At 42.9% G+C, this 22,680-nt stretch overlaps 1 protein-coding gene across 2 annotated transcripts in view; it reads right to left on the bottom strand.

Annotated features, from left to right (window-relative positions):
- Window positions 1–12,975: 12,975 nt before the first annotated feature.
- CCDC32 (coiled-coil domain containing 32) overlaps window positions 12,976–22,680 on the bottom strand; it is a 50,394-nt gene continuing 40,689 nt past the window's right edge. For both annotated transcript variants that reach the window (XM_069208578.1, XM_069208577.1), the window contains exon 4: window positions 12,976–15,451. In XM_069208578.1, coding sequence (XP_069064679.1) covers window positions 15,313–15,451 — 139 coding nt within the window. In that variant the 3' untranslated portion in view covers window positions 12,976–15,312. The remainder of the gene's footprint in view (window positions 15,452–22,680) is intronic.

The raw sequence follows: 22,680 nt of genomic DNA, 5'->3' as shown, positions 1-22,680 counted from the left end.
ATAAGCTTTTCAACAACTTAGGCAAAAAAGGGAGATATTTGTCTGCACCTTATTAGTATTAGCAGATTAGCTGAGGGGTTCTTTAGTAGTGGAGAACAGTGTGTTTCCATGCTCTGGGGAGATTGACAGTGGTGAGGAAGAGATCGAAGATTGGTGAAGATACCACTTAAAAGGCATTAGAAGAGAAGACTAAGTGGGGGGAGGGTCATCTAAGGAACATGATTTCTTAAACTGTATGGCTTTGTTTACTCCTTGATATCAAGGACAGCAAAGCCGGCAAGAGGGTGGGCAAAAGCCAGTTTGGGCCTGTCGTTGAGAAAAAGCAATGAGTTGAGGGGCGGCTGCGGTGCAAAGTCAGTGCAGATTTTATTAATCTTATCATGGAAGAAGAAGTCTAGGGTGGAGCATAGGAATTGCATTAGGGGCACAAATCTAGGTTTCAATTTTAAAGATTTAATGCGAAGAATGTGTACTTTCTTCAATGTGTGTGCTCAGATAGTTTGGATACATAAGGCACATTTATATGAAGACTTTTCAGAATCCATTTTAGAGTGTTGCCAGATGTGTTTGGGGCATTTACAGTGGCGCTTAAATTATTTCAGGTCCACAGTGTACCACTGCGGGGGGATGAGGAGGTGGAAGGGGGCCTGTACTTACAATGGGTTTTAAGGGGAGTTGATGAAATCGAAAAGCATCACCAGTATAGATATGAGTAGGTTTGGTGGCAATGTCCTCTAATGGGGGGAATGGGAGGCTCTTCAACACGTTTTCTTTATTTGGTATAATCCAGGTCCTAGAGCTAAGCAATTTAAAGGGGATTGTGGAGAGTGGTATGAGGGGCGAGCCAGAACGAAAATACAAAAGACAGTGATCAGTCCAAGTCATGAGAAACACAGCTTTCAGTCATATATTATCAGTATTGTAAAAGATCAAGTCCAAGGTGTACCCAGCCGTGTGTGTGTGTGTATAGAATCTCTTAGAAAAGGCTAGGACTTGAAGGTCTCCCTTTTTGGGTGCTAGTTTACGTGTTATTTCCAACACTGAAATAGAAACTGAAATCGCCCAGGAAATTCTTACATTTAAACAAAGAAAGGTTGAAATAACTGCCAGCATATGGCTAAAGTCTTTTTTTCGGGCCTGAGGAGTATAGATTAGAGCCACATTACTGGGTGGAAGAGCCCTGAAGGTGAATCGAAAGATCATAATTTTGAAACTATCAGAGGTGGAGGAGTCTAGTAAAGTGCTCGCAAGCCTGTGCTGAAGATAATGGCTACCCCTCCTCACATCTTATGAGGGTGGTCTAGCCTGGTGATAGTATACTTATGGTCGGGACAGAACATCTATATCAGGGTTGGAGGCCGGAATAAGTCAGATCTCCGTGATTAAGCATATGTCGGGGAAAACTCCCTCAAACATATTCTATATTTCTACTCTATGTTTGGGAAGAGATCTGAGATTGGTGTAGCAGCACCTGATCCCTTGGAAATGGAGCTAAAGAGGGAGGGAGGCCTGTCCTCTTGTGGGCAGAGTTTTGGAGATGGCTGTGTACTGAGAAATTGAGAGTTTTGAAGATGGTTGTGTCCTGAGAGGTCAGTTAGGCCTTCACTGGCTGGTAGGGGTGGTAGTAAAGGCACATATAAACTGCAGATCCACCCAGATGCCATGCAGAATACTTTCTGTCTCAAGAGATTTTTTGCAGAAAAAGCATTAGTGATTGAAGATTTGGATTTTAATCATAAAATTGTAAATCTACTTTCAAGACGTTTACAGTGGCATGCTAGGTAGGTTGAAGAGTATCCAACATCAAATTCAACTGAAAGAAATTACATTCCCATGAAGAAAACATTGATGGGTGTTCCCAAAAGAATTCTGTAGCAGATGTTTGAAGATGCCATTTGGCCCGACTTTGGGCACTCTGGACACAGCAAACAATTGACTGGTATCATTAAGAGAGAGTAAAGCAAGCTCACCAAAGTAACTTTTTGTGGATTGATAAGAGAATGATTCTGGGATTACAGATACAATCTTTATTTTGTTACTGGAACAATTCCAAATAATCTTCTTAGAGGAAGACTACGAGTACTGCAAGTTTTTCCCATGATGGCTGAAAAAGCAAATGGGTGGGTGCAAGAACTAACCACCAAGATCTAAAGAAGAATTAAGAAACAGTATTATTTAAAACCAGATTAAGAACAAGTCAATTTGTGATATGAAAACAAGTTGAAAGGTTCTGGAGTTAAATGAGATGACTGAATGAGGAACTTGTTTTCAGGTCATGTTGAAAAAGGCAAATTCAAAGTTTCACATTCACTAAAGATGGGTAAAGTAAACAAAGGAAGTGTAGAGACAAGATGGGAGATGGTGGAATCAGAATAGTTTTATCAAGTGTTAATCAAAGTTGTGTTCAAAGTGAACATTAAACAAGAACACACACCGAAAAGACCAGTCACAGTGAAGAGTCAAACCTGTTGGGATATACTGTGTGATTCTTCAAGCTTTCTACCACAAAGAATCTTTTAACCACAAAGAGCTCCACAACAACTCATTGTGGTGAGCCACACATTAAGCAGTCAACTGATGAAGGTTCAGTGGATGAGAAGGTTAAAAATGTAGATGGATTCAGACAAACCTTCAATGCTTATATCGTAAGATTAAGTCATTCTGGTTTTCTCAGAACAATTTCATTATTGTCGCTGGGTCATATTCTACTTTGAAGGTTCTTGTCCTTGTCCTTTTTAATCTGCTGTTATGTTTTTCAAAGGGCATAGTTTATGTTGTATATGCAGGTTTAGGTACTTACTCTTTTATCCGTTATCCCCATTCCTATATTTCTTTCCCTTCGTTTTCATCCCTGCCTCTGATATTTCTTTTCATCCATCTTAAATTGTTTTTCTGCTTTTTTCTATTGGATATTGGACTCTTCAAGATTCCACTCATCTAGTTGAGGTGTTGTTCTCTGGTGGCAGCATCAATGACATAGGATGTCTGACATGTTCACTGTACCCCTACCTAAAGGGTGTAAATCATATCTTGTAGAAGTGTACTTCTTTACAAGCAGCTAGCTGGGCATCTGGCGAAGAAGTCCAGAATTGACAAGTTCCTCTCTCATGGAGACACAAGAACTAGCATACAGTAGTGGGGTGGAGCAGCTTAAATACTGAACTGAGCCTCAGTCACCCCCATCTTCACTGCTAGGATAGTTTCTCATACAGCATCTACACATGTTGGGGCTCTCCCCTAATAACACGTAACTTCAAGCATTGCAGACAATTTTATAGCACCACACTGCCAGGCAAAGTGGCAATATGGTGTTCACTTGCTGCTGTGACAAGGGCCCAGGAAACTAAGAACAGGGGAACCAGGTACAAGAAAGGATGTAGGTGCATTGTGTGTGCACCATGCATGTGAGAAATGTCATAAGACATGCTTTGATTCCTATAACTGGGACATTTGATTCGACTCAATGTGAGATGTTTTACATGTGCATTGGACCCCAAGGCTATGTACACGGTAAGAGATGCTAATCTGCAAACCAAGGTACACTGTTCCGAGATGCACAGCTCCACACTACCAAATCGGATGGGAGTCTGGGGTCACCACAAGCATTTGCTCTTTAGGAACAGTAGCCCTCACTCACCATTGGGTGACATGCTTCATCATCGGGCCATGTTCCTCGTCAAGCCAACATTGCAATGCCTGACAGGCCCTGCAAGAGAGCTCTTTGCCAGAGATCTTTTATCAATGGTTGCCGGTCATGGACAGATGTGTGAGGAACTGGAAAAGGTGTAATAAAATTGACCATAGAAGTCAAAAAGAAACTCTTTACTATAGCCTGACACCTATGTCAAGATTAAAAACAAAGGAAGGAGAATTACAGATTATAATGATCTGATGGCCTCAAGTGTGATAGTGTGTGTGTGTCATATCTCAACTGCAGGTATATGATGTAGAAGAACTGTGTGCAGTAATTACCTACAGTACTGAAATGCTAGTCAACATTCTTCGCCGTCCAGTCACTAAGGATCTATTGGCGATTCATCCAGACCTACACTTATAATAACCTAGTCCTCACTAACAGAGTAAGAATACTCCTTGTAAACTAAATGGATGAACCGTATCACATCATAAGAGGACGAAACTCATCTTAATGTGGGGACCCTCCTAGATTCAGGGCCAGACCCCTTGGGGATGTCATGGATGTTCGCTGCTCTTCAAACTATGTAATTTCCCTTTCAGAAGCAGCAGTTGGTTCTCCATGAACCCCAGTCAGTGATAGCCACTGAGGACAAAGCATGTACCTACACAAAACTATGGCCACGTCCAGGCTGGCTACATCCTCCTGTGGATATAACAATATGCATGCCCATTGTTCCCTGCCCCTCCCCCCCTAAGTTCCAAAAGTGTCTAGTAGACAGAAGAAATCTACATCTGCTCCCTGCCATATCAGCGTCTACCTACACTATATCTGAACTTCCTTTTCCATGTTGTCCAGCGCATCACCAGGTAACCAGAGGCTGATCATTTCTGGGTGCAATTTTGAATTCTGTTTAAGTTCTGTGCCTTGTAGAACAGTTCCAGGTCAGACAATGTAGACAATAATGCACTTTATAGAAATTGGAGGAGTGCTTGCAATTTTAACCCCTTCGCTGCCAGGCCTTTTCCCCTCCTGTGCCGAGCCTTTTTGGCTATTTGGGGCAGTTTGCGCTTAGGCCCTCATAACTTTTTCTCCACATAAGCTACCCATGCCAAATTTGCGTCCTTTTTTTCCAACATCCTAGGGATTCTAGAGGTACCCAGACTTTGTGGGTTCCCCCGAAGGAGACCAAGAAATTAGCCAAAATACAGCGAAAATTTAGTTTAAAAAACAAAAAAAATGGGAAAAAAGGAATGCAGAAGAAGGCTTGTGTTTTTTTCCCCCTGAAAAAGGCGGTGGTAAAATCACCATCTTCCCAGCTTTCAGGAACAGCCAGACTTGAATTAGAAAACCCTATTTTTCAACACAATTTTGACATTTCACTGGGACATACCCCATTTTTACTATTTTTTGTGCTTTCAGCCTCCTTCCAGTTAGTGACAGAAAAAGGTGAGAAACCAATGCTGGATCACAGAAAGCTAAACATTTCTGAAAAGTGGACAAAATTCTGAATTCAGCAAGGGGTCATTGTGTAGATCCTACAAGTGTTTCCCACAGAAAATAACAGCAGAAATAAAAGAATATTGAAATTGAGGTGAAAAAAACAGCCATTTTTCTCCATGTTTTACTCTGTAACTTTTTCCTGCAATGTCAGATTTTTTAAAGCAATATACCGTTACGTCAGCTGGACTCTTCTGGTTGCGGGGATATACATAGGGCTTGTAGGTTCATCAAGAACCCTAAGTACCCAGAGCCAATAAATGAGCTGCACCTTGCAATGGGTTTTCATTCTATACCCGATTTACAGCAATTAATTTGCTGAAATATAAAAAGTGAAAAATAGGTATCAAGAAAACCTTTGTATTTCCAAAACGGCCACAAGATAAGGTGTTGAGAAACAGTGGTTTTTGCACATCTCTGAATTCCGGGGTACCCATACTAGCATGTGAATTACAGGGCATTTCTCAAATAGACGTCTTTTTTACACTCTGTCTTACATTTGGAAGGAAAAAATGTAGAGAAACACAAAAGGGCAATAACACTTGTTTTGCTATTCTGTGTTCCCCCAAGTCTCCTGATAAAAATGGTACCTCATTTGTGTGGGTAGGCCTAATGCTCGCAACAAGAAACACAAAATGGACACATCATATTTTTACATTGAAATCTGACATGTTCTTTGCAAAGTGCCTAGCTGTGGATTTTGGCCTCTAGCTCAGCTAGCACCTAGGGAAACCTAGCTAACCTGCACAGTTTTGAAAACTAGACACCTAGGGGAATCCACTTGTGGGACTCTGACCAGGTTCTGTTACCCAGAATCCTTTGCAAACCTCAAAATTTGGCCAAAAAAAACCCTTTTTCCACTCATTTCGGTGACAGAAAGTTCTGGAATCTGAGAGGAGCCACAAATTTCCTTCCACCCAGCGTTCCCCCAAGTCTCCCAATAAAAATGGTACCTCACTTGTGGGGAAAGGCCTAGCGCCCACAACAGGAAATGCCCCAAAACACAACATGGACACATCACATTTTCCCAAAGAAAACAGAGCTGTTTTTTGCAAAGTGCCTAGCTGTGGATTTTGGCCTCTAGTTCAGCCGGCAACTAGGGAAACCTAGCAAACCTGTGCCGTTTTGCGAACTAGACTCCAAGGGGAATCCAAGATGGGGCGACTTGTGGGGCTCTGACCAGGTTCTGTTACCCAGAATCCTTTGCAAACCTCAAAATGTGGCCAAAAAAATAAAAAATAAACGTTTTCCTCTCAATTCGGTGACAGAAAGTTCTGGAATCAGAGAGGAGCCACAAATTTCCTTCCACCCAGTGTTCCCCCAAATCTCCCAATAAAAATGGTACCTCACTTTTGTGGGTAGGCCTACTACCCATGAAAAGAAATGCCCCAAAACAATATCTGGACACATCAAAATTATCAAATACAAAACTACCTGTTTTTGCAGGGGGGGGGGGCACCTGGGTTTTTGGTCCTGGGCTCAGCAGCCATCTAGGGAAACCTACCAAACCCAGACATTTCTGAAAACTAGACACCCCAGGGAGTCCAGGGAGGTGTGACTTGCGTGGATCCCCCAATGTTTTCTTACGCAGAATCCTCAGCAAACCAAAGCAGGTCTAAAAGGGCAGTTTGAAAAAAAAAAAAAATACATTTTTAGGCTGACAAGTGCAGCAGAATTTTTATCGGTATAGATGAGACAATGCTGGGTGGTAGGAATTTTGAGGATTCCTGCAGATTCTGGAAGGTACCATCACAAAAATGTGGGAAAAATGTGTGATTTACAGGAAAGTTGGAGGTTTGCAGGGCATTGTGGGCAAGAAATTGGTGCGGGATGCATGTGCAGCACACCACCCTGCCTCACCCAGATGTTTAGTTTTCAGATGTGTCTAGGTCTTGTGGATTTTTCTACATGGCAGCGTCCCAAAGTCCATAAAGTGCAGGTCTCACCATTCCAAGTGGGACGATTTTGAGAGTTAGCCAAGCTCTCATGGCCCAAATGTAAAACCAAAATAATCAAATGTCTTCTTGCTTTCTGTGGGATAAGATGTTTTAGTGTGCGGGGGAGGGCTGAAAGACACTTACCCCATTCAGGTGGGGGTGGGGGCATAACCAGGCCCATACTGGTTGGTAGCCACCACCCCACTATTTTTTTTCTTTTAAATTCCCTGGCATCTAGTGGACTTTCTGCGCCCCCCCCCCCCCAGGGAGTGGATCAGGGGTAAATGCCCATCTGCCCACTGGTGGGCAGAACAACTTTGGCCCCATTTATTTGGGGAGGGGGTATGGCCATACCCCCACCCTCTAATTTTGGGGAAAAAAAGGGGGGCAGAAATGGGCAACAGTAATGTGCCCCCATGGGTAGCAACCCTTACCCTAGGGGCAGCCCCCCTAAGGAAAACACACACCAATCCCTGGTTCCCAAGTGGTTTCTGCACCCCCCACCCGGGGGCAGATCGGCCTAATAGAAACACACCGATCTGCCAAGGGGAGCCGAAATGGCTTAAAATAAATTTGCCTAAGGGCTCGCTCCCACCTCTAAAAACAAAAAAAAAGATCCCTGACACCTAATAACAATAGGCCGATCTGCCCCCAGGTGGGGCAGAAATGGCCTAAAATAAACCCACATCCCCCCCCCCCGGAGCACCCTTGCCTAAGGGGTCACTGCCCAACTCTAAAAAAACAAAACAAAAAATGATCCCTGGCGCCTAGAGGTTTCGCCCCCCCCCCCCCCCGGAGCACCCTTGCCTAAGGGGTCACTCCCAAACTCTAAAAAACAAAACAAAAAATGATCCCTGGCGCCTAGAGGTTTCGCCCCCCAACCCCCCGGGGGCAAATCGGCCTAATAACAATAGGTCGATCTGCCCCCGGATGGGCAGAAAAGGCCTTGAACAAAATTTGCCCCCCTGGGGAGCAACCCTTGCCCAAGGGGTCACTCCCCTTATGCCAGTTTCTCTTCCAAAAATAAATCCCTGGTGTCTAGTGGGCATTTCAGAAGCCGGATCGGAAATGCTCTGAGAGACTTCAAAGGGAAGGAAATTCCTTTCCTTCCCTTTGAAGCCTCTCAAGCCCCCAATCACATCATCGGAAGAGAAATGCTTTACATTTCTCTTCTGATTGCGCTGGAAGCTGAGCTTCTAGCGTGATGGGGAAGTGGCCTCTTAGGAGACCAGCGCATGAATGCGCACTGACGTCAGAAGTCACTGGGGGGGGGAATCGGGGTGGAAGGGGAATGGCTTCTCCTTCCATCCCAGCCTTGGGAGGGAAGCCCACGGATGGAGCGCTAGCCCTCCCTCCGAGCTCCAGGCCGTTGACGTAATGGTTACGTCCTTGGCACAAGAGCACTGTGCCGGTAGACCTAACCATTACGTCCCCGGCACAGAAGGGGTTAAAGAAAGCTTATGTTTTTGTTTCCCCCGTATTCCTGCCAGTGCTAGATACAAACTGGCCCACACAGCCAGTAGTTATACTTTATCTGAAATTACTGCAGTCCTCATGTACTAGTAAAGTGGAAGAGGGCCAGGCACAGGACCCTACAGCTGCCTTTGGAGAAAAAGCACAACTTGATGTCTATTTGGAAAAAATGAACCATCAATAGTTGTTAGGGTCTTGTAATTTTTTATGCTTGTCCTCATGCCTGATGTGCTATTTTGCCTGTAATGCCACAGATATGGTTAAGCAGCCACTGACTGCCTTAGTATATGGAGAAAATATCTCACATTGGTGGGATTGCTGGGATCACTAGACTTTAGTCCACAAAAAATACTAAATAAGACTCAATAAAGATCGGTTTATATACAGTGGGATGCCACTAAAAAGAAGACGGACTGTACTGAAGAAAGCAAAACCGAGGTCTTTCTGCCTAGATGAACCTGAGAAATCAGTAGATTCAGCAACATTCACTGTACAGGATTATTAAAGGAGGTGCTTCAAATTAGGCTGTTGGCCGGGGAGCCAGAGGAAAGTGCTTGAACAGAGGACTTAGCAACTGGGCTCCTCTGTACAAGATCTCTCTACTATTCCTGGGTCTCTTTAGCTCCTCCTCCCAGTAGCTCGACCCAGAGTTTCCCCTTAGATGCCAATGCTGCCAAGATCAATAACTTACAATTTGAGATATATCAAGTTCAGAGCGAGTAATGGTCAAATATAAACAGTAGAGTAAGAAGAAAGCAATGGAAGACGATAGTGAAGGTGAGCACAAAAGGGTGGTGTGTTTATATTAGGTTGTTGGTTGAGGGGGGCGGGCGCCCTTCTCAAGCAACAGCTACACCCCTTATCAAGGTGAACCACAAAAGTCACTAAATTAACCTGTGCTTAACCATCTAGTAGCTTGGCACGAAAGCAGTCAGGCTCAACTTAGAGGTGATGTGTAAAGTATTTATGCAGCACTCAAACAATAATAAAGTGGAAAAAATACCCAAGAAAAATTCCACACCAATTTTTTTAAATAGAATACAATTTAATGAAGTATTTTACAACCAAATGACAATGAAATCCAATCAGCAGGACCGTAATTATGATTTTTTAAAGATTTAAGTGGAATCTAGAGCCTAAAGGATATAAGTGCCACCCACAAGATCTAGTCACGTGAGACCAGGGCTAAGTTAAATGTTATGGCCGACCGCAATGGACCACATTTTGGATACATGAAGTGGACTAAGCCCGGTCTTCGCTTACATTTAAACTGAAAACAAATTTGAAGAAAAATGTTTGAGAAGGTAAAGTTCAGCAGGGCAAAGCAGCTGGCGGTGTCCGAGGAGGAGTTGTCAGTGGCCTCCTGTACAAAGTTGCAGTGAAGATTTCTACATTCTGACTGTCTCTTTTTTAGAATTTGAAAATATCCTGTTGGACAAACCTGCAGGTTATAGCCATCGGGGATTCAGAGGCCGGATACCCTTTCAATGAAGAGCCACTGAAGAGGATTTGCTGCTGCGGAGAAGAACAGAGCAGGAGCTATCATGAAGTCAGGCGACCAGCGATGTACCTTGGGTGGATGAGCGAGCAGGTAGGTCCCAGTTCTCCAAGCACTTTTTTGGCAGAAAAGTTTCTAAATCCCAAGTTTGGGATTTTGGCAATTTGGCCACCTTTAGCACAACTTCCAAGGGTTCAGGGCTTGGGGGTACCAGTTGGAGCGTCAGGACTCACTTCAGGCTGGGTTTAGGTGCACTTTGCAAGTTGTTGGAGCTTTTTGTGTCCCTGTAGCTCTGAAAAGGAGGCCAGCAAACTAGCCCTTGGAGTCACTTTGGTGGCCCTGGTTTCAAGCAGAAAATCAGGTTTCGAGCAGTAGGCAGTCCTCTGAGTGCACAGAGCAGGCTTCAGGAAGAAGGGCAGTCCCCTTGGAGCAGCAGGGCAGTCCTCTGAAGTACACAGGAGGCCTCAGGCAGAAGAGCACTCCTCTGGGAGTCCTCTGCAGGCCCAGAAGTGAACTAAGAGTAGGTCTGAGGGTCTTATTTTAATACCTGTACCAGCTTTGAAGTGGAAGCAACTTCTGGAGTTCCCCCTCCCTCACAGATGGTTGTGACATTTCCTGCCTCCCTGCCAAGGCTCCATAGGGACTGGGGTCACAAAAGGCTAGTATGAAGTCCTTTTGTGTGTGGACTAAGGCAGCTCCTTTGAAAGGTAAGTGGGGCTGTGAACAGCCCCAACCCTCCCATCCTGTCAACACCTAGTCCCTTCTTGTGTTACTGTCTGGGAGGAATATGCAAAAGCCAACTACTTCTAGTCAAGTGACCCAGGATACAGGCACCAGGTGGTTAGGACAAGAAAATGCCAGATTTCTAAAAGCATCATTTTCAGAACTGTGACTTACAAATCAGACTTCACCATGAAAAAGGATTTTAAATTACAATTTTTTAGGCACCAAACATGATATCTCCACCTTTTCTCAAAAAAGTTATCACATATTAAATGTTATAAGGTAACTGCAGTATTATCCGAAGGAAGCGGTAGGTCTCAACTTAAAAGTACATGTCCAACTTTTTAAATGCAATGCACCCTGCAATAGGGACTGGTTAGGGCCTACCTAGGGGTGACATATGTACTAAAAAGGGAGTTTTAAGCTTGCCAAAAGGTTTACTTTGCAAAGTCGAATTGCAGGCCTGAGACAAGGGCTAGTTAAATAGGTGGCACAATAAGTGCTGCAGGTCCACTAGTAGCATTTAATTTACCAGCCATGAGCATACGGTACACCACTTCACTAGGGACATTTGGTAAAACTGGCTTACACATGATTGGCATGTTTCATTTACTTATGTTTTAGGGAGTGAGCATACGCACCTTATCAATAGTTAGCAGAGATAAAGAATACAGAGTCCTAATGCCAACAAAAATGAATTCAGCAAAACAGGAGAGCAGAAGGCAAAATGTTTGGGAGAATACCCCAAGGCTGACAGGATTAACAGGTGGGGCAGGGTATCAGATGGGTAGAGGCTTACAAAGACTCAAAACGCTGGAACCAGCAATGGAAGCCCCAGTTCCTGTTGCAGTTTACTCTCTCTTGCCCCAAAGAAGGTTAAAAAGAGAAGCAGGATCCCCTCATATGAGTGCACATGCGCGCGCGCGCGCACACACACACACACACACACACACACACACACACACACACACAAAAAATGAAGGCCTCTGGGATTAAAAATAGAGGTTTGGGTTAACATAGTGGGACACACGAATGGCAGGCAAACACCTTTCAATCCATAGAGACAGCTACTACAAGGACTTTGGTAAGCCCTGTATACAAGTGTATCGGTCCTAAAAAGTGACCGCTGCTCAGCTGCATAGAGACCAGAACTGCCAGTCACATCCATGGTTGCATGGGAAACAGCAATCTGTAACTGAACAAAACTAAGATTGAGATTATCTTTCACGACCCAGAGAACATAAAAAAGCTTGAAATCCACATGAGGATATCTCCCATAACTGGGAAATCCTTAAGCCTTTGGCCAAGACGAAAATATTAGGAAACCATAGCCCAAAAGACTAGCCAAGCAGTGCAGGTAACAGCTGGACAGGTTGGGAAGGAAAATCACGTACTCTTAAATTCACTTTCTCTGTAATAGCTTTGATTGGCTCTAATGATGACTAGTGTTATACCTTCACTGCTAAACTCCAACCTGATCAGTCACTTTCCACTTAGGGACCTCTTGAAGAGACATGTTTAATAACTAAAAAAAAAAAAAAAAACGAATCAAGAAAATAAGAATATAGGTCATGTAATTGAGGGTCACCTATTTAATAATTTTAAGCCTGTTCAAAAACGTTTTGCACAGTTTGTTTTTTTCCTTTCGTTTGTTTGCATTGCAGGGCATTTTTCACAGTACTTGTTCCACTTCCTTAAATTGTGTATTCAATATTGTAAAAAGTTCAGAACGAGCACCTTATAGTGGCTGTGACGAATGCAGAGCGACTGCAGCAGAAGCCCTGTTGTGGTGGCGCAACCATTACAGAGCCCATCAAAAACCTCTAATATTGTATCTCTTGTCAGGTGGGAAGGCTGTGCTAATACCGGAGTGGCTCCCCCTGAAAGATGGCCCAAGCTCTCAAGGTTCCAAATGCTGGGGAGTCTAGCACTAGGCCAGGTCTGACTGATCTACTGGCAGGTAGAGCTCAAAACAAAAACATTTCTGTCTTATAAAAGGGCTTTTGTAAATATATGGGTTTTGCACATTTCAGGCTTTGAGACTGCAAAATAACTTTGGACATCGAACCCATTAACACGTCGTAATATAAGAGAAAATACACAGTTGAACACTAAGCTGGAGAGATGGGCAAAATCGGCAGTCAAGGTGGACCACAACATCGTCATGTGTGGGCAATATCAACATATCGTCGAACCACTTATTGTCGAAATAAATATTCTACAGCTTTATTTTAGTGTTTTTCAGACCTCTGATACAGCAAATGTCATTTAAATCAGAGCATAAAGGCAAGCACAGTTAATGAACAAGCAATTACCAGGACTGAATATTTCATATCTGAGGTGTACAATTTCAATTAGTTCAAAGTTATTTCATTATCTTCAACCTGGCAAGTGGAAACTCATTATCTTGTAAAGTGCTTACCATTTTCATTCCATATTTTAGAGACTGTAGACATTTTGTTCAAGTATTTATTAAATGATGCTTATTGTCTACAGATACAAAAAATAGAAGTGATGTAGGGTACACATAAATCTTTTAAAGACATAGGAAATAGGCTAGCTATTCACAACCCAATATAGTCCCAGTATGGACATTACAACTAAAATAGTAGCATCTCGAAGCACACATCTGATCTTTGCCACTGATGCAGGTGTGTTCAACTCATTTGCAGCTTTACATTCAATTAAATGGATCATGCAGTACTGCACTCCTCTACCCAGCAGACATTCAGTTGCACGAGAGAGCATGCACTTCAGTGGAATCCTTTTCGGGGGAGGTCAGTCGGGACTTGGCGGTTCATCGGTGCAGACTGCGGTTCCATATGCACAAGATAAAGGTTTGAGAGTTTTACAATGGGGTCAGATTTTGCCAGAGATGCACAAGACGTTTGCAAACAATGAAAAAAATACACAGTTTATTATTGGTCCTCTCAGAGCAGTCCTGACTTGGTTCTGCTTCTAGTGGTTATCAAGCTAGGCAAACAACCAATTAGATGCTGATCGCACATCAAAGAGTTTGTGACGTTAGTGGCAGGATAAAGATGTTCTTCCTGGAAGGGAGCAAGCTGAGCTGCTTCAGCGGTAGCCAATCACTGCTTGCTGCAAAGAGCACACACACGTCTGAACAGTCGTGAAACATGTGTTGGCCTATTAAAAATAAAGAAAGTACTGGTATGGAAACTTCTGCCCCTCGCCTATTTCTGAATACTGTGTTTATTACAAATCAAGCTTTAGCAGGCTAATAGGAAGAGGGCAAACAACACCAGCACGAAAAGTTGCGTTGTGCCATCTTTTTGATTTGTGTTGTTGCTTAGTGTATTATTTTTGAGTCAGGGAAATATTCTCTACATTTTCAGCTAACTTTTCACTGATTAAAATTTCCAGTGGCTAAGCCCGCAGTGAAAAAATATTGTGCAATATAAAGTACAATGTAAGGACCGATTTCACCATTTGGCAGTAGATCATGTCACATGAAGTACAGAACTGACCCAATGTGAAGTTCAAATCCTTCCCTACAAAGAGGATGCAAAAACAAAATGTGATATTTTGCCTGTCACTCATGTGCATCACCGCTGTCGACCATTTCGGTGTCAGCCAGGCCCGTCATTGGCCTTGCCCAAGTTTCACCAGTAAAGGACATGATGCCGAAGAGTAAAAACAGCTTTCCGAGTCATTTCTTAAACAAAATGACTTCCCAAAATTAACATTTAGCAATGTCTTAAAGAACGCTTCTTCCCTAAAGGGGACAATTGTTTTTTTTATCTTCTTCATTATTTACTCTTACTGTCAGGACGCTTGTAGAATAAACATGCAGGTATGTGAAGTGTGGGGATTTAGCACTAGGGTGAATTAAGATCAAGTGACAACAATATGCAAAATAATGTCTCCCTGGCCATAAACTTCAGGCAATTCTAACGTGACATTTTGAGAAATTATCTTAATTTTTTTACTTCCAAAATGTACTTCTCGGAACTCCTCCCACCTGAACCAAAGAGCGAAGTGTAACATATTTTGAAAGAATAACATCTTTTGAGTATTACAAGGTCAAAAAGTTGTTTCTGTTCCAGCCTCTCACAAACGATGCTAGAACTCGGCAGGGATGTGTCAAAAAGAGGGCCTCTTTCATGGGTTTTAATGGATTTTAAATGCCAAAGTACCCCTGAAACATACGAAAACGAAGGAACGAATGACAACGAGGAAACCACACTCCCTGCATTGTATATACAAGCCGTCTGTCCTAAATGGACTTCATTTTCCCATGAAAGGAGCTCCTACTGATGCAACGGTTAATAAATGTAGGCATCAATGGAAGAGACCAAAAAATCTAGGCAAACCGCTGTTTCAAGACAATAAACGTCTGTTCAAAGTGGGGCCAAGCTGTGTTGTAAAGTGACATTTTCTTGATTCCAAAGATAATATTCTCAGGACTGTCTCTGGGTGAATCCGCCATACATCATGCACATCAGATGGCCGCTGAAGGCTCCAGTCCTTCTTCACTTTCAACTGTATGATCCGGTGTCCATGAAGGCCAAGCGAGGTCTCGTGCGTCACTGCTCCCCCGGCGGCAGCCCCTCTGAGTCCTCGTGCTTCTCTGCAGTGGACTGAGGGGGGATTAGGCACTGCACCTCTTCCACGCTGACTGCAACCTTCTCGGGCTGGAGCCACCTCTTCAGATGCTCCAAGGTGCTGAAAGAGAAGACAGCGGGACGGATTCAGGATAAGCAGTACACAAGGGCAATTACTCAGACGGAGTATGACAGCATGTGCTACTGCAGGCCTCGTTACCAGTGCCCACTACCGGTCCGTTAACATCGGGGGTGCCGTACTGACCGGGATTCCAAGTTCAAAGGGCTAGAGGAGCAATATTAGGCTGACACAAGGCATCAGCAGACACACCCCCCCAAGCATTTCAGATCTTTTCTTCAACTCTGGACAGTGATGGTGAGAATGAAAAACTGACTGAAAGCAGATTCTGCAGGGCATTCAGTTGCCACCCAAGACGGGTTACTATATAAGACCAACAATCAATTTGGGTTTGTAATGGTAGGTTTGTAATGGTGCATTTATGTAACAAGAAAATGAATGAGTTGTATCTAAATGCAGAGCCACTGCAACAAAAGTCAAGCAGTTACAAAAGGGTGCTGGGACGAGGTGGATTAGAGTAAGAGAGAGACTATTTCAGTGTGTGACCCCTAACAGACTTATGATTCTCTAGGCCTAGGAAGGGTGAACTATTTGATTGGCTGGGGCGTAGGAAACTAAATACAATTGCAAATGCTTTTTTTTTTATTTTTTTTTATTGCTGACAGGAGGGCTGGCGGGGAAGCAGGCAACACAAATGAGGAGGAGGCTACACAGAGAACACTCGAGGAAAGTGAAAAAGAGCTAGGACATGACCAATGGTGTCCATGTCATAGTGCTTTTTATGGTGTGTCCTGGGGACAATGCGGACGTGTGGGGACAAAAGAACATGAATGGTGGATGGGGTCAACAAACAACACAGGCGGCAAGAAGGGCGAGTGTGTGCTAAGCAACATGTACGGCAGGCAGGGACAGTGAGGTCAAATCAAAAAGAGGAGGATGGGAGGGAGAAGCAATAATGTGGGCAAGGAACAATGTGGGGTAGAAGGCAGCAAACAGCGGAAGCAGTACTTGGGTCATGCTCCGGGAGAGAGACAAACACATGAAGAGGAAGTGAAGTTGGTGTGTGGCGACCAAAGAGAAGCAAGGAAATGAGAGGGACGATGAAGCCCCCTGTAAGTAAACAAAGTGTCTTGCAAGGGACAGTGCATGAGATGGTTCAAGCTAGAGCTAAACAAGGATGATGTGGGCCACTTAGGTCAGCATGTTTTAGTGCTAGAAATAGATAAATCAGAGGCCAAGGGAGAATCATCACCAAAAACACTTCAGAGAGCGTGCCATTGCTTCAACTATACATTTAGAAAGCAAGATGAATTCCCTATAGCAGCTGTCCCCAACGTGTAACTCAAGAGCAACATGTGGCTCACAGCACCGTAAAGCGTTGCTCACTAAATATCGTTACATCTACGTTTGTTGTCTGCGCTAGAGATCAAGCATTTATTTTCTTTTGAAGGGCCACTGAAGAGACTGTCCTACTCTGTTCTCCACTGTCCAGTTACTCCATTTATACACGTTTCCTTGCTGATTACATAGTAGAAGCACAAAAGTTTGAGTGTCTAGGAAACAGAGGTATTAAAAAGAGGTACTCTTCTAAGGCATCAATAGAAGCACAGTCCACCTGGCCTGTTGCATCTCGATCAGTTATGGGAATGTAAAGCACAGTATTTTACTCCATAATTCAAAGTGAATGTCATAAGGCTTACAAAGGAACTCATGACAATGTGACTGTTTCATAAGAATAAGTGTAGAGTACTTCTGTTATTTGGATATCAGAAAGGTTGGAGCCAGTGATTGGAGTTTCTTGCACGGCCATTGTGGAATCAGTATAGCAGGGGCATTTTGAAAGTTTGCAAAATGTAAAATGTACAAAGACCTGGTTATGAATTGAATTAGCACAGCAGGGGCATTTTGAAAGTTTGTAAATGTGTAACTTGGTCTTACAGTCTACCAAGGTCCCACAAAGTTACTGGATTACTGTGCAATAGTGGTCTTCACACCCTAGCTCCTTTTACAAAATGGTACCCCATTGATATAAATACAATATATTGTTTTCAACTAAAGTTTAGAGACAGTTCATGGAAAGAAACCATCCAAATAAAGGGGTTTTCAGTCCTAGCAAATTGTAATCTGTTTTTATGGTTTAATGTGTTTTAAACATATCATTTAATACTAAAAGTCCAAAAGATTCTCAGTGATAAAGTGCCCCAAAAGTCCTTGTTATTTTTCCTTTAAGTCCCAAGTTTTGGGGCTAAAATGCAAAATACACCACAAGTCCCCAATTTTCCAAAAACCTTTAGAGGGAGAACAGCCACATTCTTCCAATAGTGACCTGCTTTCCTGGCACAACTTTCTTTAAAATTAGATTTTGCCATTATTCCTCATTTTACTGTTCATTACTGCAAACGTGTCTGCATTATATAGGAAGAATGTGAACATTATGTGGACTATTGTTTCAATTAAGTTAATTCATAATAATTCAAACCCAGAACATTATACGTCCCACATCGCCTTCAGTTGGCACTTAAGTCACCTCATGGTACTATCCAACTTTTATCTAATTGCAGTACATCATTTTATGGTTGTAATGCTGCTCACCCATAATCAAAAGGTAAGTCAGATAAGACTGAAACTTAATTCAAGGTAATCAACAAACATCAAAAATGGCCCTCTTTTAAGCCTGACCTCCTAATGTCCACAGGTATTGAACATGACTCATTTAGAATAGAGAAAAGCAAAAAGTACGACTTGCAGGTTTACATTTAGTTCTGGCTATTTGATCATTAACACGAGGGCGGGATCCTACTAAAGTTAGTATAAGGTAGTTTTGTTGTCTCTCATTCGTCAAATAGAACAGTCGTAATATAATTCTGTAAACTAGTCACTTACTATTTAAAACTGCTAAAACATGGATAGACTGCTTACAGACAGTGAGCAAAGAACAATGTGTAGAGGGAATTGCAGACTTTCATTTGAGGTAAAAGAGGAAGCACTTGTTAGTACACAAAACAGATGGCAACATGCCTAATTGCCAAATAATGAGTTTCCAAAGGGAAGATGCAAGTTTTTTTTGCGATATATAACAAAGTACAAAGAGAAGGAAAGAAGAGTTAAATAAGGAGAAAGTATAACATTTTATCTGCGTAGAAAGAGGATCCACATTACAAAAGAACTGTTTGGAATTTTATCAGTATGGAAAGAGGACCCTCACTATGAAAAACCGTTTAGCTATAGTGTGTAGGACTGCTGAAGGAGATAACTTGAGTTAGAGGATGTAGATTGGCTTGACAAACTGTGCCTCAACTCTGAAGAAGCAGGACAGCCAACCATACCCCAAGCAAAGAATCAAATTCAAAACACTTTACAACATTACCAAGGCCCTCTATTGTAACTGACAACTCTTATGGATGATGATGATGATGATGATGGCACAACTTGTATAGCGCACAGCCACTCCCAAGATTACCCTGGCACGTCACATCAGGTCTGATACAGAACTTAGAGGATAATTCATATTTCTTCAGAAGATGGAGGCCAATACTATTGAGAAAAGTCTTACAATCAGAAAGATTTGCACTAAATCATCAATAGAAGAGATGGGAACATGGAGGATGGCCTTTAGGACCCAAGGTGCATATTGCTAGAACGGGAATGGTTTGAAAAATATTGAGAGAAAAAATAACTTTTTAAAACACTTAGTATTAATAACTTTGTATTTTCACACTTTTTCGTTCAAAATCACATTCAAAGACAAAGTTCGAACCTGTGGGAAAATACTCAAAAGTGGATAATAAAAAGAAGCATCTGTGAAAAGAACATAATTAAATAAGACACTTACAATGGAAAACTAACAAAAACATTAATAATTTGAAACAACAGAAAGCTATAATATAATACTGGTGCCACTGGCAGCATCCATGAATTACGGAACAGAATGAATCAGAGTATCAAGTGCCACTGGGGTGCTTGGGGAACTAGACAAATGTTTTGTGAGCAGTATGTGCCTTGGGGTGGAGAAGGAGGTGTAGGTGAAGCCCAGTGGAGATGTGGGGCCAGGAGGCAGTAGGATGTTCCCCATTAAGCGAAAGATAAAATTGCCATGGGGCGGAGGGGAAGGAAAGTTGTGATAGCCAGCATCACAACCCGGTGTTTTCGAATCTAATATGTCTATTTACACAATTGAATTGTTTTAAAATTTAAAAAATTCACATTTTAACTCCTTAAAAATTAATTTCATTGCACAGAAAATGTAAACAACATCTAGATACCTATAAAATAACCTGAATAGGCCAAGCAGGGGCATACACAACTACAAAAGATTTAGAAATGGACTACAGTCACTTTTTCAATAATCTTTGCTCTGTTGTCTGATAAGAAAGACCTCTCTCCTCTTATAGCAAGGAACCAAGCTTGTTGTCCCACTGCCGGTGGCATGCACCATTATGGATCAGACATTGTATGGCAACATCTACTGACCCACTAAAAGAATCTGTTGGATCAGGCAAGATGTCATAAAACTCGTAAAGTGCACAAAGTTGACATGTTATGTGTGATACAGAATTCCTACATAAAATAGAAATATAAAATAAATAAAATTAGGGGAAGACCTCTGGCTTTTCATCACAATAAAAATTAACAATGGCAGCTCAACACATCCACAAAATTTATTTTGAAGGGTGCCCGTTCCATCTTGTGAATTATTTTAATACACATCATGGGCTCTTATCTCTCTGTCATCTGTTTGGGCTCTTATCTCTCTGTCATTTGTTATAATGCTGATACTGTCACACAATTCTGGTGATGTTGAATGCTACGCCCTCTGAGTTGGAGATGTGCAGGAAGAAATGATCTTCCAGCTTGCTCAATCCCACTACTTCTCACAAACCTCCAGAGTGTTCCTATCCTCGGTTTGTTATGACCTTGGTTCCCCTATATTTTAACACTTGCACCCTCGCTAGTGATCTGCCAGGGTTTTGGATGACTGATCAAGGGCATACATCTACATATTTATTACTTTACTCCTACTGTAGAAGAAAACAAAACCTTTGACTCTCTCCAATGCACTACTCTATGTCTCACTCTATGTCTCACCCAAACAATATTAGTTTGTGTTTTATTAATTTTACCCCCGCATCTATGCTTTTATGTTCCGCTGTTGTTTGGATGCTGCTCAACATTTGGATTGGTACGCAAATGTTGCTTATTGCTCACAAAATGTTAGGGATCCTTGCCATAGAAAATGTAGCTTGAAATACTCATCTCAGGGCTGTCCCTGGGACACTCCCTAGCAAAGGCAAGTAAATGCAAGGCATTGTAAAGCATTGTTTTGGATGAAGCCATGCTGGGTTCCTGCTCTTCATGCTGGGTGGAGGTGATGTAAAAAGTTACTTACCTTCGGTAACAATATATCTGGTAGAGACATATTCTAGTTGCAGATTCCTTACCTTAGAATTTCTCCTAGGTGTCAGACTGGATCCGGAGATTTTTTCGTCGAGCAATACCCTTGCATGTCGGTAGGTGGCGATGGTAGACTCCGCGGGCGTCGTTGGCGTCATAGTCACCATGAAGATGTTGGAAGTAGTACATAGACACCGCCTCAGCGCAGTGATGTCCGTTTCTTTTCACAACTTTCCACGCCAAAGCGCAGAGCTGCGAAGAACACTGAAACTGGTGCGCCAGAGCTAAGGCCCTGAACGAGGAAGCCCTGTCCCAGAAATCAGTTCACAAGTGGGGAGGATGGGTGGGTCTGTAAGGAAACTGCAACTAGAATATGTCTCTACCAGATATATAGTTACCAAAGGTAATTTACTTGTACATCTGATAGAGACTTCTAGTTGCAGATTCCTTACCTCAGAATAGATACCCAAGCAATGCCATCCTCAGAGGTGGGCTGCGAATCAAGATCATACTAGAAAGTCCTGCAGGACCGAACAACCAAAGTAAGCCGTCCCTATGGACCGGACTGTCCAGGCAGTAATGTTTAGTAAACCTGTGCAGGGATGCCCACGTTGCTGCCTGGCAGATATCCAGGACAGGAACTCCGCATGCTAATGCTGTGGAAGCAGCAGTTGCTCTGGTGGACTGAGCGCGCAAGCCCTCCAGGGGTTGCTTTTTGGTCAAAGCCTAGCACATTTTGATGTAAATTAGTACCCGTCGTGAGATGGTATGTTTTTGCACCGCTTTCCCTTTCTTCGCACCTACATATCCAAAAGAGTTGATCGTCCACCCAGAAATCTTTAGTACGACTGAGATAGAACGCCAACGCCCTTTTTGGATCCAGGAGGTGGAGTCTATCCTCTTCATGAAACGGAAGGAGGTGCGTAAAAAGTAAGCAAAGTGATATGATGGTCAAGCCTACATGAAAAGGCGTAGTTACTTTGGGAAGGAAGGAAGCCTTAGTGCGTAACACCACTGTCAGAGTACACAGTCAAAAATGGGGGCTTAGAAGATAGAGCCTGAAACTCACTCACTCTGCATGCACAAGTGATGGCAACCAGAGAAACAGTTTTGAAAGTAAGGAGTCGTAAGAGACAATTGTGCATTGGCTCAAGGGGAGTACACATTAAGTAAGTAAGTACAAGATTGAGGTCCCACTGAGGCATGATAAACGGAGTGGGAGGAAACAAATGGGTGAGGTCCTTAAGGAATCGACTAACAACAGGAGAATTAAAGAGTGAAGGCTGATCAGGCCACCTAGGAAAGGCGGAAATAGCAGATAAATAATCTTTAAAAGGTGTCCAAAGCAGAGCCCTGTTGTGCTAAACAGAGAATGAACAAAATAATCCCAGAAAGAGGAGCAGAGAGGGGAGCAACAGATTTGTTGGTACACCATGCCACAAAAATGTATGCCAACGACAGGCATATACCGTTTTGGAGGAGGGACGCCTGGCTGGCAAGATAACATTACAGACTTCGGGTGGAAGGTCAAAAGCTGTCAACTGCCGCCGCTCAATCTCCACACATGAAGGCGGAGATTGGACAGGTTCATGTGGAGAACCATCCCCTGCTGCTGCGACAGCAGATCTACCCGAAGGGGCAGTCTGAGTGGAGGATCGGTGGCCATGCTCAATAGCTCTGGATACCATACTCTCTGTGCCCAGTACGGAGCCACCAAGATGACTTGGGCTCGGTCGTTCCTGATCTTCTTGAGAGTTCTGGACAGAAGTGGTATAAGCGTAAAGGAAGCCGGAGTTCCACTCAAGACGAAAAGAGTGTCAGAGCGAGTGCCACCTTGGAAACTCAAACGCGCGAAACAGCTGACATTGCGCATTCTCTCC

Source organism: Pleurodeles waltl, chromosome 9, assembly GCF_031143425.1.
Source record: "Pleurodeles waltl isolate 20211129_DDA chromosome 9, aPleWal1.hap1.20221129, whole genome shotgun sequence".
NCBI lineage: Eukaryota > Metazoa > Chordata > Amphibia > Caudata > Salamandridae > Pleurodeles > Pleurodeles waltl.
This window is presented reverse-complemented; position numbering and strand designations above follow the sequence as displayed.